General features: G+C 36.0%; 3 protein-coding genes across 12 annotated transcripts in view; 1 reads left to right on the top strand and 2 right to left on the bottom strand.

Moving 5' to 3' along the window:
* The window catches only part of LOC140989223 (uncharacterized), a 30,541-nt gene extending 14,100 nt beyond the window's left edge, over positions 1-16,441 (bottom strand). For 2 of the 6 annotated variants that reach the window (XM_073458370.1, XM_073458371.1), the window contains exons 1-5: positions 16,302-16,441; positions 16,058-16,098; positions 15,694-15,822; positions 15,448-15,606; positions 14,750-14,838 (exon numbers count right to left, since the gene is read on the bottom strand). In XM_073458370.1, the coding sequence (XP_073314471.1) occupies positions 14,750-14,838; positions 15,448-15,606; positions 15,694-15,822; positions 16,058-16,098; positions 16,302-16,350 (467 nt within the window). In that variant the 5' untranslated portion in view covers positions 16,351-16,441. The other 4 variants (XM_073458374.1, XM_073458375.1, XM_073458373.1 and 1 more) reach the window with 4 other exon arrangements.
* On the top strand, positions 27-2,456 carry LOC140990566 (uncharacterized). Of its 5 annotated transcripts, none has more exons than XM_073460313.1 (5): positions 27-176; positions 246-1,061; positions 1,196-1,359; positions 1,860-1,959; positions 2,022-2,456. In XM_073460313.1, the coding sequence occupies exons 2-5, from the start codon at positions 528-530 to the stop codon at positions 2,295-2,297; spliced, it is 1,074 nt and encodes a 357-aa protein (XP_073316414.1). In that variant the 5' UTR covers positions 27-176; positions 246-527; the 3' UTR covers positions 2,298-2,456. The 5 variants fall into 5 exon arrangements, with proteins under 5 accessions (XP_073316414.1, XP_073316418.1, XP_073316416.1 ...); XM_073460317.1 differs by having other exon boundaries at positions 1,196-1,344; XM_073460315.1 differs by having other exon boundaries at positions 2,037-2,455.
* On the bottom strand, positions 7,150-10,026 carry LOC140990009 (uncharacterized). The gene is made up of 3 exons (XM_073459603.1): positions 9,713-10,026; positions 8,462-9,452; positions 7,150-7,414 (listed from the first exon to the last, which is right to left on the bottom strand). Exons 1-3 carry the CDS (start codon positions 10,024-10,026, stop codon positions 7,196-7,198), a joined length of 1,524 nt encoding a protein of 507 aa, XP_073315704.1. The 3' UTR covers positions 7,150-7,195.
* Positions 16,442-17,042: the final 601 nt, after the last annotated feature.

Genomic DNA, 17,042 nt, shown 5'->3' on the forward strand with positions numbered 1-17,042 from the left:
GCATAATATTTCCCATGGGCAATTATATCACTCCTGGATTTATATTTCCTTATCTCGATGATCTTACGATATTTTTTAAATATGCTTGGGGAGATGCTGCTTTCCGATTTTTATATCGAGAAATATGTCAGATCGGGAAAAAACTTTATGTTGATGGATGCACGGTTGGATTGATGGTTAGTATTCAGCTTTACTAATTATGATCTTAGTATTTGTCATTAAATTTTATTTTATTTTTGTTTTAGGCTTGGTTATATGAGACAGTCCCAGTTTTAGGAGTAAGGCGTGGTTTAAATGTTTACCCTCGGTTGTTTTCTTGGGGGAAAAGCAAGATCCCACTAAATGCAGCTGGCACTGAAACATTGTTGAAACACATAGATTCAACTCGGGTACTTATAATTATTTTAGTTTATTAATGTAGTTGTGCAAAATTAATGTTTAGTTGATTGAAAGTTGTATTTATTTTTATTTGTGAATAGGTTCTGTCGATACATCCATTTTGTGAGGAGGAAAAGTTGTTAGTGGATATGAATCTTGTTTTAAACCAAGAAACGAATAGATCTGAAGTAAAACGTTTTGAGAAACTTGTCTTGAAACAAATGAATGATTTAAAGATACTGAGAAAGAGATGTGCTGAATTAGAGGGTGAAAAGGTTCGACGTAGAATGAAGGGAAAAAGGTCTGTGGAGGATAAACGTGACAATGTTGTTGAATCTGAAGAAAAGGTTGATAAAACAGAAGAAAAGATGACTTTTGAGTCACCACATGATGCAAGAGCTAACTTTGGTGATTTTGTTGACGTAGTGGTAAATGCAGTTGTTTCTGATTTGGCTAAAGAAAAGAAAGAGTTAGATGAATCTCATTCTTTGAATGCTTCGGTTGATGAGAGCACTGGTGGTAGTTTTGTTGCTACTTGTGAAGTGGAGAAGAAAACTATTTCTCAATCTTCAATTGCGGATCATGTGAGGGCTAGGGATGATCGTGTGAAGAAAAAAAAAGGTTCCATGTTTGTGACTCCACCTAGCTCAACACCAAGACGTAAGAGGAAGATGACGAAACAGGTAAATGAAGTGTCAATTATTTCCAAATCGATTGTATTAAGTTTAATTTAGTTTTTCTGTTTTTCAGTACTATTGTTGTAAATGATGTTTGGATTTTCTGTTATATTGTTGAATATATCGCCGCTTTTGGATAGGAAGTTATAGACGTTGAGAAGAAAGGAAATACTCCTGGCAAGGTTGCCATGGATGAGTTTCAAGGTAGATCAGATTTTTGTGGACATGAAGAAGCTGATGATGAAGAGAGAAAATTGGTGACAAACTTTCTTGCTAGAAAAGAGTTGGAGTACGTTGATCTTCCGTATGTTTCTTCTTCTTATTTTCGTAATAATTTGTCCTAATTTTTCTAATGAAATTGAATTTTCTATTTTGTAGTGTTGTCGTTTGGCAAGATACGGTTATGAGTTTAAGTGGACCGATATTATGTCATTTTCTTTTTGGTGATCCTGTTGAGTCTGAGATAATTAATGTTTACATGAGAATTATGCAAAAGCAAAGTTTGCATCATGGATTTGAGATTTATTGCGTGGACACAATGGTGCAGGTTCGTAGTAGTCCGAGTTTTGCGTTTTTTTTTGTTTTTGTTTTACTATATTAAGATAAATTAGTATATGTGTTCTTGAATGTGTAGAAAGAAGTCCTAACGAAATTGGAACAACATGGAAAAAGATCGATGGTACATCGGGATGATTATGGAGCTTTTCTTTCACTGATGACCTCTTTCACGATGGCTAGACTGCAGGAACTGACTGGAGAATTATTTAGAAGATGCAGATACATCATTTTCCCTATGAATGACAGGTGGCATTGGTTTTTGTTGGTTTACAAAAGAGATGAAGGGATATTTAAACTGTGGAACTCCATGCATGATCCATTCTCAGTTGGGAAAGCCAAAGTTTATGTAAGTTTACTTTGAAATGTTCAAAGTTTATGTAAATACAAATTAAGATTAAATTTTGAGAGTATTGTTTGTTGCAGACAAAGTTTTTGGCTGTTTCCATACGTCACTTATGTGGATTCGACCTTGTAAGTGAGCCAGTGTTAAGAGAACCTTGTCGTCAACAAGGTGCAACCCTCGATTGTGGCGTCTATGCATGCATGTGGTTGGAGTGTCTAGCCCGTGACACAGATGAGATCTGGAGCTATGCACAGGATGTGAAGATGGACACTTATCGAGCACGTTTGGCAGCCACAATATTATCTGATGAAAATGGATTGTTGAAAAACAAGTTTGAGTAATTAATTACTCCTCACTATTCTGTTGGTTAAGAAGTTACAGTAGTACTGGAGTTTGAACATTTCAAGTCTATGTTTAATTGTTGGTTTAAATTATGTAATGAAGACACACCAATTGATTATTATCGTGTTTGTGTTAGCTGTTACGAACTTCAATATCTAATTCTGTTAAAATTTATTTGTTTCTGGGAAAGTTTGGTGTATCATTTGTTCATTTTTCAGAGTTTGGTTAACGTGGTATTTTAAATGATACATATCAATTTAGAAAAGAAAATTGAGTACAAAAATTGCATTATTGGGTATATTACGTGTAACTATGAGTACAAATGTTAAATAATCGAGTATATCTAACTAATCTAATATTTAGTCATACATTAGTAAACACACAATAGTATTTAACTAATCGAGGACAATGTACACACAAATTGAGCACAATATACACATGAATTGATTACAATGTACATATTTATTGAGTACAGTGTACGCTTAAATTGAGTACAATGACTTGTCAATCCAGCACAACGTAGAGTAGTTCATCTATTCATGCTAGGATCACCAAGTCATTATCCGACGAAGTTGTTATTAGTCAAATTTCGAAGACCATAAGATGTCTGATTGAGTATACATATGAAATAATAGAGCACAATTCACAATCAATCGGGTATAAATATGTTAAAATCAGGTATACATGTAAATAAATCGAGAACTGAAATTGAAGATGGATGAAAATCATGAAATTGACATATAACATGAATTTGAGTGCTCGATTAATGTACATGTATACCTGATTTTAAAACATGTATACCAGATTTATTGTAAATTGTGCCTCATAACATACGATATATACTTTCACCAAAATATAGATGAATATGTTGGATTTACCTTGAAAATAACCTACGTCCACTCGAAAAACACATCAAGAAGAGAAGTGAGCTTGTACGCTTTAGAAGTTCTTGTACAAAACATCAAGTGATGGTACTATAAATTGATATCCATCCTTCTACTTTACTTGGTGAAGTATTGTGTATCCTATGTATTCGTTATTATGTCAAATTTCGAAGACCATAAGATGTCTGATTGAGTATACATATGAAATAATAGAGCACAATTCACAATCAATCGGGTATAAATATGTTAAAATCAGGTATACATGTAAATAAATCGAGAACTGAAATTGAAGATGTATGAAAATCATGAAATTGACATATAACATGAATTTGAGTGCTCGATTAATGTACATGTATACCTGATTTTAAAACATGTATACCTGATTTATTGTAAATTGTGCCTCATAACATACGATATATACTTTCACCAAAATATAGATGAATATGTTGGATTTACATGTCAGGAACAACCGGAAAAGTAGGAAGAATGTCACATAGCCTATCCGGACCTCTAAACGGACCCCGTGTAACGGTCCGTGCCTTCAAAGCCAAAAGAAGAGTTTGACAGAGTATACACGGACCCAATGACGGACCTGTACACGGGGTCCGTGTCCGTTAGCACCAGAGAAGACAAGTTTGATAGAGTCTACACGGATCTCACAACGGACCTTTGCACGGGGTCCGTGTCCAGTGTTTTCCCAAAAATGTATATTACAATAGATACACGAATGTTTACCCGGATCCCTACACGGGGTCCGTGTTGAAGCATTTCAAACATGCCGATCTCCAGAGTGTACACAGACCTTGAAACGGACTGGTACACGGGGTCCGTGTATAGCACTTTCAAAATTTTCTACTTCGCGGTAATACACGGACCTATACACGGACACCTACACGGGGTCCGTGCATTCTAATTCCAGCTGATATCAGATTTCAAAATCGCGATTTCTTTTCTAAAATCCCTAAATCCCTAAATTCCCAAATCATTTCTCTCCTTCGCTCACGCCGCTTCCGGCCGCTCCGCTGCCTCCCTTGCACCATCTTCAACACCGAGCACTACTCAACTCCCATTCTCCTTCACTCACGCAGCCTCACGTAATATCCCTCCTCCACTAGCTGCGCCGCCCTACTTCTGTCGCCGGCCGCCATCCACCATTGCACTATAACACCTCATTCTAGTTCCGGTAAGCNTTCTACTTCGCGGTAATACACGGACCTATACACGGACACCTACACGGGGTCCGTGCATTCTAATTCCAGCTGATATCAGATTTCAAAATCGCGATTTCCTTTCTAAAATCCCTAAATCCCTAAATTCCCAAATCATTTCTCTCTTTCACTCACGCCGCTTCCGGCCGCGCCGCTGCCTCCCTTGCACCATCTTCAACACCGAGCACTACTCAACTCCCATTCTCCTTCACTCACGCAGCCTCACGTAATATCCCTCCTCCACTAGCTGCGCCGCCCTACTTCTGTCGCCGGCCGCCATCCACCATTGCACTATAACACCTCATTCTAGTTCCGGTAAGCGTGGCTTCACACTCACTCCCTAGGATTATTGCCTGTTCGTTTGGAAATTGATTGGGTATTTGTTTTCGGTGGTTGGGTGCTATTCTCCGAGTAGAGGGCTTTCGGAATTTGATTGTAGACAGGATTGCATTAATATTAATTGAGTCTTGATCACATCGATTGTGGATTGATTTGCATTAAAGTTTGGTTGATTATCGTTGCGGTTAAATAGGCTCGTGCATTGTTTCATTTGTTTGGGATCGGTTTGGATTGTGTTTCTGAATTGGGTTTGTTGTGCTTCATTAGTTGCATATTTGAATCTAGCTACCTCGATCGCCATGCCTCCTCTCCGACACACTAGTAAGCGCGCCCGAGGCGGCGCATCATCATCCTCTGGGTCCGCAAGGTTAGCAATTGATCCCACTAGGTTCACCAACCGCGATAATTTCGAGTGGTACTCCGCACTGCATGAGAACTCCGTCATCATGGAACGTTCTATTCATCCACGAATTGCCCATGAAGTGCCACTCCGAGCAGAGTTTGATAAATTTGGTTGGGGACCTCTATTAGACACCACCGGGCCTTATTACCCTGACTTGGTATGGCAATTCTACGCCATCTTTGAGGAAAAGGACAAGACTGGGATGCAACACATCCGTACGTACGTCAAGGGGATTACTATCGCGTTGACTAGCGATTATCTGGCCGCTATATTGAACGTCCCCAATGACGGGCCCCCGGTAGTTTTCAACCAGTTGGACCTTTTCTTGTCAGATATCACATTCCGAATCCCTCAGGCACGAAGCCGGCTCCAATACCACACATCTCCCACTGGTTCCCGCTCCAGCGTCCTCCCGACGTCCCTCCCGCGGTTGGATCGCTTCATCTGTTACTTCACAGGGGCGAATGTGATTCCGATGAAAGCTGGGAACAATGAGGTCCGCCATTTGGATCTCTATATCATAGACAATATGTTGAATGGCTTGGGGGCCATTCCAGCTATTCCGGTGGCGTCGATTATGATCTCCCCTATGCGCTCAGTCGCCCACATTGATCCCACGAAGAATAGGCCGCCATACGCCCCCTTTCCTATCATCATCTCTCGGATCTTGGCGGCCCATGGTGTCGATCTCACGGGTGAGACCTCTCTCCTCCCAACCTCTACGCAGATGCTATCACCCCAGGCCATGCAGGGTATGTATTTCATTTTCAGGCAGGGTGCTTGGTACCGTAACCCCGGGAGTCGCCATATCAATCCTCATCCCCGTGATCCACCGGTGCCTCTCCCTACAGTCGACGAGCGCGTCTACGAAGATCGAGTGGCGGAGTAAGCCGCATTAGATGCCCGAGCAGGACCTCCTATTCATTTGCCGTCGCGACAGCGCGCGCCGAGAGGTACTCGTCATGTTTTCTCGGCCATTTTTGACTGCATGAACGATTTGCGCACACGATTGGCTCGGCTAGAGCACCATGCCAGGACGCAGTCGTATTCGGATGACATTTATGCGCCGCCGTTTGACAGATCCGCACTCGATGGCATGTAGGACTTGGAACTAGGATCCGACGAAGAGTAGTTAGATATTTTATTTGCAGAGTTGTGGATACCATTATCGGTTTTCTAGATTTGAGAGATTTATTCTTATGTTATTGATTGATGTTATGAGATGAACTATTATACGTTGTGCTAGATTGACAAGTCATTGTACTCAATTCATGTGAACATTGTTCTCAATTTATGGGTACACTATACTCAATACATATGTACATTGTAATCAACTCAGGCGTATATTGTACTCAATACATGCGTCTGTTGTACTCAAATCAACGTATAAATTGTTCTCGATTGTTTAACTTATATACTCAATTATACATTTTATGTACCTCGAAGGTGACAACACATCAACTCTGACGAATATTTTTTTTTTTGACTTTATCGATGGACACAATATTGTACTGAATAAACTGTTAAATTATCCTGGATTATTTAACTTAAATACTCAATCGGTCATTTTATGTACTTTGAAATTATAAAATTACAAGAAATTCATCGGATAATGACTTCGTGATCTTAGGCATGAATAGATGAACTACTGTACGATGTGCTGGATTGACAAGTCATGGTACTCAATTCATATGTACGTTGTTCTCGATTCTTTAACGTATACACTCAATCTGACATTTTATGTACCTTGAAATTAACACACTACGATTTCGGCCGAAAATATATCTTTTTCTCTAGCTCAAAATATACTCGATTATTTAATATTTGTACTCATATTTGCACATAATATACCAAATTAAGCAATTTGTGTGTTCAAATATCTGTTCAAAATTGATATGTACCATTTGAAACCTCTTAAACCAAACATTAAAAAATGAACAAATGAATCACCAACCCTTCCAGAAACAAATAACAATAAATAGAAATACATATTGAACTGCTTAACACCTAACACAAACAAAACAATAAATTCTCCAACTTGAAAGATTAACATAAACAACAACCTAAAGCCCAAGTTTTTTTCCAGAGAACATATAAGAATACAAGACATCAACAAGCACTAAAACAACATGACAGTAAGGCAAACCAAACCAACTCTTTCCCCACATTTTCAAAAACAAAACAATCACATAATGCGTAAACCACCAATGCTTCCACTCGAACGCGTACGACTTCTCACTGGTATCAACATGCTTGATTCCCCTTCCAGCACTCTCTTTTTCCTGTTAAAGCTTCGAAAAAATTTCAGGTGTCAATCATAAACAAAAATACTGAATATTAAAAGATACTAACAGTAAGATAGTTAGTAATAATAAAAACATTGAAACACCATTTTCATGAAACAATAACAGCTAGTTTATAGCTTCTTTGCAGCTACTTCTGTTATGTCCTCCCTTATGACAACGACTACACTTTGACACACGTGATTCGATTTGCGATGGTATCCTCTTGGTTTTCCTACGACCAGGCTGACTCCTCACATCAGGAGCATTGATTACATTCCCATCATCAAGATAAGACTCATTAATGTCAAACGTTGGGATGAGATTAATAATTCCTCTGTACGTTTGGCGGTACCTTTCAATTTTGAAATACTTGTCGCAAAAATCATAAAACGACATCGACTTCGACTCAATAGCGGCGCAAGCATGCTTGCAAGGAAGCTTGTTGATTTGCCAATATCTACATAAACAGGTCATAGCTATCAAGTCAATAGCAAATGATTTTTCACCATCGACTACTTCAAACCTCCAATTACAAGACCGGTGCACTCTTAACTTCCGGGATTCCACATATACACTACCAATAGATTTCTCTTTTTTTGGACTTAATTCTTTAACCATCGTAGCTGTTGATTCACGTCGTTGGTGCATCATGTTCATGATCTGCACTCGTATATGGTCCACCATACCCACGATAGGGAGATAACGAGCTGCTTTAACCCAATTATTCCAACATTTGGAGATGTTATTATTTATAACACCCCATCTATTGCCAAAAAACAATGCATTTGCCCAACTCTGTGGTTCAGAATTTACAATAAAATCCCTAGCAAGTGGCATGGACTCCAGGATATTTTTTATATGTTGTTCATGCTCCTGCAAAGATGGAGCATAAGCAGCTTTTTTGAATACCGAAGACCAATGCTTTTTGTTATGTTTTGGATAGCTTCGCAACACCTAAAATGGTTACAAAAAAATCATATTAAATACATCTATTTATATATGAAAAAAAACAGTCTAGATAAAAATAAGTCATTGATTATGTACCACTTTCACAAAATTATCAACTAAATGTCTCAAGCAGTACGCATGGTGACTGCCCGTAAATAGTAGATTAACTGCCTTGATAATCCCAGGATGTCTGTCAGAGAAAAAAGTGTACTCATTGAATGGAATGCTTTGATACGAAAGCAAAACACTTCTCAGATGATAACAAAACCATTCCCAATTAATATCATTCTCCGCGTCCACTACAGAATAAGCGATTGTGAAAAGATCATCATTGGCATCCTTCGACACAGCAAGTAGGATACAACCTTTAAACTTATTCTTTATATGAGTCCCGTCCAAAAAAATCAACGGTCTACAACCAGTAACAAAACCAACTACACATGCGTGCAAACAAATGAACAGTCGTTTAAATTTGTTAGTTTCGATATCAATCTCACACTCAGCAACACTTCCAGGATTCGTTTCTTTAACAGCTCGACAATACCATCTTAGTCTATCATAGCATCCCTTATCTGTGCCATGAATATCATGCATCGCTAACTCCTTGCCCTTCCACACATTGCGATAGTTTAACTCTACACCATAATCTCTTTGTAAGTCTTTTTGAATTGTACAAGGACGATAAGAGGGCTCTCCTATAAGTTTGCCTTTCACCACATTAGCTATCCATGTTGCATCTGCTCTAGGATGTCCTCTACTACGTAGATTATTCTCACCACATGTATGCTCTAAATTGCATTTTCGGATCGCAAATATATTGTCTGCTTTGTATTTAGAAGCATAAATTCTCCATCCACAACTAGTCTCAGTACAAGTAACAGTGACTTTTTCGCTATTATTCTTTCTGTATGAAAATGAACGCCTTGTAGCAACATCATAATTTTTAACACATCTTCTAAAGTCAGCAGCATCTTTGAATGTTTGACCTACACCACGAATGCAGTTAATCCAAGCATCTAGTGTATTGCTCAAAGAGGCTTGATCAGCTTCGTTACCACTATTTCTCTGTCTGTCTTCCTCATCAACCCTTACCAATATGATATAAACTTGTTAAGTGCAAGATACAAAAATAACTTAACATACAAAAATACAAAGTATGGAATGTAAATAATATTAGTATTGTCAAATAATTCATATCATGGCAAAAAAACATATTTATATTATCATAACGTAGAATAAATTATATAACCACAATAATCTCAACTAGTGCACAATTTCATGCTTCATAAATTAAAATATAAAAAAATTATCAAAACTAAACAGGGACATAAATCTAATATATTTTACCTCCGAATATTTTGGTTGCGGACATGTTCGTTTTTACTCTCTGCCATCAATTCAATCATGCTGAGCTTCATACACATATGAAGATGAATCATATTTAGGGCATCATCGTCGTTCAAAGTCACGTGCATCTTGTGTTGGGGGGCTACGTATTGCAGAATCATAGCTTCAGGAGTAATCTCAGCACATTTTTTTCCAAGCCTCTCAAAAATGTCCATCAAACTACAACCGCTGAAAATTGAAATCACAAACAACTGTCTCTTGCATTTACAGCTACCCAAAAACGACAGGTTGCAAGACCCACTTTCATATTCCATTTTGAACCTAATACAAAAAACATACAAAAGTAATTGATATGCAGATTTTAAGACTTTAAAGAATTTTCAGAAAATTTTTAAACAAAATTAACAACTTTCTCATTCAAGAACTAAAACATAAAAATTGAGGATACAATTGCATTAATCGAGAAATCTAAAAATAATTTCTGCATTCATCTTTACAATGCTTTGTATTCAAATATAGCAGCCGTATGATTAAGGCCACAATATACTTGTATTGCTTTTACGTTATTCTAAAAACCAATCATAATACAAAACCCTAAATTTTCGAAATTCAATCGGTGTAATTAAAAAAAATGAATTTAAAAAAATAAAAAACACACAATAACAATCAAAAAACATAAGAGAATCATTAAATTGAAACAAATAAACACAAACTCACTCGCCCTAAAAGCTGGAATTTCACGAAAAAAAATGACAAAGTTTGAGGAAAGAAACTCACCTTCACTTTATTTTCCTTTCGATGAATTTTTTCTTCACGACGTCTTCAAGATTTTGAGCTTCAAGTAAATGATGTTTCACACATACTCCCGCACCATGGGATTTCTTCTCACGAAGCCGATGGGGGATTTCTTCTCACGAAGTCGATGGGGGATTGGGGTAATAGTATTAAAATCCCAAATACAGATGGATTCAACAAAATAAATAAGGGTAAAAATGGATTTTAATTAAAAATGAGGTCAATTAGGTAATTTGATGTTTAAAAGGGAGTTAAAACATATGAAATGATTTTGTCAGGGAGTGAAAATATATTTGTTTAACACTAGGGACTGAACACAAACTTTGAAATGGTATTAGGTATTTTAATACAATTGTCCCTTAATATATATATATATATATATGTATGTGTGTGTATGTGTGTGTTTCTATTTGTTTACATAATATTTCGATTTGCGGGCGTGTCAGTACAAAAATATACCAATTTGTGTAAAAATTATTTAAAAAAAAAACCTAATTTTTAAAAACACAGCGATTGTAGATATTAAATTTGACCATTGGTTTTAATCTCTTAAACAAATATGACGCCATAAACAAATAAAACTAGATAAACACTACTGATAAACTCTTAACATGATCTATATTTTCAATAAAATGTATGAATTCACAATTAAAATAAAACAAAGAACGTTGTTGAAATCTAAAAAAAATGACTTGAACTAATGAAATCTAGAATGAAAACTATGAAAGTAGTTGATTAAAGTTATGATAATTATGTGCAGGGAATAGCCAGGGAATTGGCTAGAATTTGTGCGAGAGATTGTGTGTGTCCCCTTCTCTGGCCGATGATTTCTTTTTCTGCTGAATCTTGGACGGTTATCTCCATTCTCTCATGACCCATTATCTTCTCTTGTTTCTTCCCAGGATATTTACAGTTTCTTCTCAAGATTTTTTGCTTGGACATTATTTTGTCATTCAAATACACTGATGGACTTCTTTGTTTATCTCTATTAATTTAAAATGTTAGGCTTGAATAATTAATTGGGTTCAATTTAATTTTTGGTGCAAACACCATTATAATTTTGTATTGACAAATAAATACCATTTGTTAATAATTACTCAATTCTCCTACATATATGTAATATTTTTACCTTTATAATTATAATTTATTAATAAGATGTAGAAATAATTTGAATTAAGATGTACGGCTCCATTTGGATATGTCCTTTTAAAAAGTTTTTATTAATGTGTTTTTTTTAAAAAAATTTAGAAGTTATTTTAAAAATAAATGTGGTTGAATAATTACTTTATCAAAATATTTTTATATTTAAAAAGTAATATATGTTTATTTTCAATATTGCTTTCAATTCTAAAAACATAAAAAAATACGCATCAATTTGTTCTTTAAAAACTATACTTGGAGAATACTTTTTTCAAAAACATTTTACAAAAGTCTTGTCCAAACACGCACTTCAAGTTTTTACACTTATAAAACATTATAAATATTTTTAAAGCATATGCCCAAACTAAGCCATAGATTTTATTCTTTTTTAGATCCCTTCAATTGTTTATATTGATTTTAAAGCAATATGTGAGACGGGTTGACTCAACTTATATTTTCAATAAAAAATAATATTTTTTATAAGTCAGGTAAAATAGGAGACCCGTCTCACAAAAATGACTGGTAAGACCGTCTCATTGGAGTTTTTGTATTGATTTTATTATGATAACTTAATAACATAAAAATTTATAATTCTTCCTCTTTTTTTTTTTTTGAATAACTTTCTAATACTTTTTAAATGGCAAGGAACTTGGAAAATTATTTTGTTTTTTTTTTGTTTTTTGTTTTTAGCTTCAGAGAACGGACCGAGATATATTCACAGCCAATTTAAGATTGGAAGCCCGATAAATCAAAAGTCGGAGATTAGTTGAATACAGTTAATTGGGGATTCAAAAAACCCATCCGTAAACAATCGTTTTCAAATTGAAGAGTAGGTCTTTTGTGAGACGGTCTCACGAATCTTTATCTGTGAGACGGGTCAACCCTGCCGATATTCACAATAAAAAGTAATTCTCTAAGCATAAAAAGTAATACTTTTTCATGGATGACCCAAATAAGAGATCCGTCTCACAAAATACGACCCGTGAGAGCGTCTCACACAAGTTTTTGCCAAATTTGAATTGCTTAAAATTTGTGAAATTTTTATTTATTCTTCGGCGAGGGTTTTTTTTAAAAAACTAATTTAATTTTAAATTTTTTTTTCAAAAATAATGTAAAAAAAAAAACATTTTCAAAACTACTGTAATCCGCGCTTACGGAGCGCGGACGCTGCTCACTTGGAGTAGTATCCGCGCTTCGTAAGCACGGACGCTGGTCCACGTAAGCGACGGAATATTTAGCGACGGAATATATATAAATATCGTCGCTAATTAGCGACGGTTTTTTTAACCGTCGGTAAAATTAAATCAGCTACGGATTATAAACTGTCGCTAATTTTAAATAACCATCGCTGTAAGGAATCAGCGACAATTCAACAACTGTCGCTAATGTTTCTTAAATCGTCGCTAAAACCGTCGCTAATTTAGCGACGGTTAAAAATTGTCGCTGTAAGGAATGAACCGTCGCTGATTAGCGACGGTTTATGAACCGTCGCTAAATGCCAAAAATACCTACCTCTTTACACACCACATACAATTGTATCAACAGCGTGCACATGTACGCCGCGGATAATCTTGAACTTTCAACGGTTTGCAACTTTGCAGCGAGCAATATACGCTGCGAAAAGTCATTTTTGTTGTAGCGAAGATAGAGAAAAAAAGAGAGAAAGAGTTCATCAAAAAATAAGTTTTTGCAGAAACCTCTACTATTCAACTTAGTTTTTTCAGTGACTCAAGGATGGCTGACTTTGGTTTGTTTGGTCAGCAAGATTTTAAGACTCCGTCTTAGTCGAACATACACAGTTTTACAAATTTGCTTAATGTTGGTCCGCATCATCTTATTCATGACATTCGACCACATAATGATGTTGAGGAAAATGAACAACATTCAATTGAGATATCTCAGTCTTGATGAATTTCTTGTTTGTTTTTTTCTCTGTCTTCACTACAACAAAACTGACTTTTTGCAGCGTATATTGCACGCCGCAAAGTTGCAAGCCGTTGACAGTTCAAAATTATCCGCGGCGTACATGTGCGCGTTGATACAATTATGCGTGGTGTGTGAAGGGGAAGTATTTTGGCATTCAACCGTCGCTAATTCCGTCACTGATTCCTTACAGCGACAATTTTTAACCGTCGCTAAAATCAGCGACGGTGACGGTTAACAAAACCGTCGCTAATTAGCGACGGTTGTCATATATATTCCGTCGCTTACGTGGACCAGCATCCGTGCTTACGAAGCGCGGATACTGCTCCACGTGAGCGGCGTCCGCGCTTACGGAGCGCGGATTACAGTAGTTTTGAAAATGTTTTTTTTTTTACATTATTTTTGAAAAAAAATTTTAAAATTAAATTAGTTTTAAAAAAAACCCGCTTTGAGGAAGTAAATAGATAAACACACGATATATTGAAGAACTTTCTTAATTACTTCAAGCCTAATCTCCCAAAATAACACTGAAATTGAAACTTGTTATCACCAAAACCACATGAATTTGAAACTATTCTATGTAACAGTAGTAATTTCATTCAAACTAGCTCCCCTATGCAAGCAACATCAGAACTGGCCATAAACCCAACATTTACACTGAATAAACATCAAAAATAGTTATCCACAAAGTCACCTCCGAGATCTTTTTCGATCGTTGCATGTTCCCTGCACAAGCATAAAGGGACTCCCATAAATTATAAATATGTTTCAGCTAAAAAATGGGATGTTCAATGATACACCAAAAAATTATTGAAACAAAAGAAACCATTTATATTGACAAATGAAATATCCATTGAATATCTAAGCTAGTTTTGTCGTGGCACATCACTAAATTAATATCAGTAGCACATTCAACTTTTCCCAACCATCCCATCCCGATCCTCACTACTCAAATTTTCCGACAAAAACATAAAACCTTTCAGATTATCAGGATCCAATCATTCACATAACATAGGAATGGTCCAATTAATCCCATAACACGGTAATAGATATTAGATAGGACTGATGTCATTCCAAACAAGACAGACAACTTTAAAGTTAGACATCACAGATACTCAATGGATGACCAACGATGAAGCATGAAACATGTCAAAGTACGATTTTGTGGATGCATCGTACCATGTGTAAGGGCAGTGATCTTCCTTGCTCACAGATAATGCCTCAACATGATTTGCAAGGTCGCTCAGAATCGCAATGCCATCGGGTTTCTGAAAGACATAACAGAAAAATCATCTTCCAAGTTCCTTATGAACACAAAAAGATGAAAAATGATAAATGGTCTTAGCCTTTAATTATGCAATTATACCCCTCTTCCGCCTAATTAAAATTTACTCCAAATCACGACTTTGATATTTGTTTCAAGCTTGGTAAAAGGTTCCGCTCATGCTCGAGTGTTACCTCACTCTAATATTACACATCAACACACAGCTCAAATAATCTCCAAGCATTTACTTGGAAACAACCTACCACAAGCATCTCACTCGATTTTATGCCAATATTTAGAACTCGCTGACCAGCGAGAACCATATCTCTGCTTTGTCTTTTATTTTCATTTTTCCATATACCTTGGTTCTAATCTGCAAACCTAGCACCTATACTGAAAATGGAGTGTTCAGGATTGTAAATTCGTTCGGCATCACCGTCAACAAAACACATACCATTGAACATTCAGATAACCAGGAACAAGGATAGCACGAACTCAACTAACAGGGCAATAAAAATTGATTGGGTAAAAATGGGGACGATACCTTGATCTGATAAAGATTTACAGTATCACCCGATCAATTAAATTGATTGGGTCAAAATGAGGACGGTACCTTGATCTCAGAAAGATAAACAGTATCACTCAATCCATCAACAACACCTCGAAAAAGACAGCACTCTTCAGTCTCAGCATTCTTTGCCCTGAATGTCATGCATAAATATGTACCTATATAGTTGAGTTTGGAAACCTTCTCGAGATTGAAATTCTTTTGCTGCAGCGAACCCAAAAACATGCAAAACAAAATTATTATGCCCATTCAATAATCAAAACTGTTGATGATATTAAATAATTGTCTAACTTCTTTCTGATTGTAGACATTTAAAGCTAGTTTTGCCGCATCCCTGACGTGTTCCCTCTCAACATCAAACTCTGTCACCCATGCAGGAGGGCATACACACCAATTTTTGTCTTGATATTTATCGCACCTCTGTCCAAAAATTTAAAACAAAGTTTATTTTTCGAAGGTCATACTCAAACGTAATGTATGCACAATTGATACAACAGTGTCTCAATTCCGACAAATGTCTCTAACAACAATTTAGTAAGAAATTTGCGGCAGACTCTTCTTTCCCCAATTCTGCATCTCGACCGCAGAGGAAAAACATAAGAGATCATTATCCGGATGATCGAATTACATGGAATACAAAGCAAGGAAAACGTACCTCACGGAGATACAACAAGTCCAGATCCGTTAGATTAATCTCTGCAAAATTAGAATCCCATCCAATTGAAAACATTTCCATTGATCCCTCACGTTTTATATGAACATAAAATCAAAATTTTTCCCCAAAAAATCAATTTGAGTTTTATATTCCGCCCTTCTCGAATAAATTTGGGAGAAATTTCAATTAACTCCTATCTAAATTCAAAACAGAACAAAATCAAACATGTATCGCCGTATCTTACCTGGTTTGACGTGCCGGATCATCGATTGGGATGAGTACGATTGCGCCATAATCCTTCAATTTCAGAGACTTCGGTTCTCCCGTCGAACGACTTGGATGTAGTGCTTTAGAAAAATGAGGTGGTTTTATTTTTAAAACCTAGTTCACTGAGGTGAGATATAGTATTTTTATATATATATATAAAATTAAAAAAAATATGAGTAGAAATTGAACCAATAACTTGATAATTATAAAACAAAAATTTTATTCGTTGAGATACATGTGACTTGTATTAAAGTTTTAACAGTTTATTATATATGTAATTATTAAAATAGAACATGAAATAAAAAATTAGTTACTCTAAATGTCTCAAACTTAATAATATAATAATATAAATCTATACTATATATTAAGTTTGGGCCTAATAGAGAAAAAATGGGATCCCAAATCTCTCTCCCAACTTTGCCCTTATGTTAGATTGATATTACAATTTTTTTTTTAATTTCAACAAACATTTTTAAAAAAAAAAAAAATTCAGCAATTCAAATAGCACTTCAGTCCCTTGATAATTTGTCAAATTTCACTTTAGTCTCTCAGTAATTATAAAAAAAACTGTACACACACGCACCGCGTGTGCAGAGTAACTAGTATTAATTAAGGTACATTATTGCACAATGAGTGACACATCATCGGTGCTCACATAGGTGTGCACGGTAGGTGTGCAGCATATCAAAACTATATATATATATATGGTGGTGCCCCA

Source organism: Primulina huaijiensis, chromosome 12 (assembly GCF_012295235.1).
Source record: "Primulina huaijiensis isolate GDHJ02 chromosome 12, ASM1229523v2, whole genome shotgun sequence".
Classification (NCBI taxonomy): domain Eukaryota; kingdom Viridiplantae; phylum Streptophyta; class Magnoliopsida; order Lamiales; family Gesneriaceae; genus Primulina; species Primulina huaijiensis.

What these genes read in the sequence shown, in the direction of transcription:
- LOC140990566 (XM_073460314.1), top strand. Translation starts at nt 528, where the DNA reads ATGAATCTTGTTTTAAACCAAGAAACGAATAGATCTGAAGTAAAACGT. An exon ending in AGAGGAAGATGACGAAACAG is followed by an intron (nt 1,062 to 1,195) that starts GTAAATGAAGTG and finishes GCTTTTGGATAG; the next exon opens with GAAGTTATAGACGTTGAGAA. An exon ending in TTGGAGTACGTTGATCTTCC is followed by an intron (nt 1,360 to 1,859) that starts GTATGTTTCTTC and finishes TATGAATGACAG; the next exon opens with GTGGCATTGGTTTTTGTTGG.
- LOC140990009 (XM_073459603.1), bottom strand. Translation starts at nt 10,026, where the DNA reads ATGGAATATGAAAGTGGGTCTTGCAACCTGTCGTTTTTGGGTAGCTGT. An exon ending in CGCAACCAAAATATTCGGAG is followed by an intron (nt 9,453 to 9,712) that starts GTAAAATATATT and finishes CATATTGGTAAG; the next exon opens with GGTTGATGAGGAAGACAGAC. An exon ending in TTGATAATTTTGTGAAAGTG is followed by an intron (nt 7,415 to 8,461) that starts GTACATAATCAA and finishes AAGCTTTAACAG; the next exon opens with GAAAAAGAGAGTGCTGGAAG.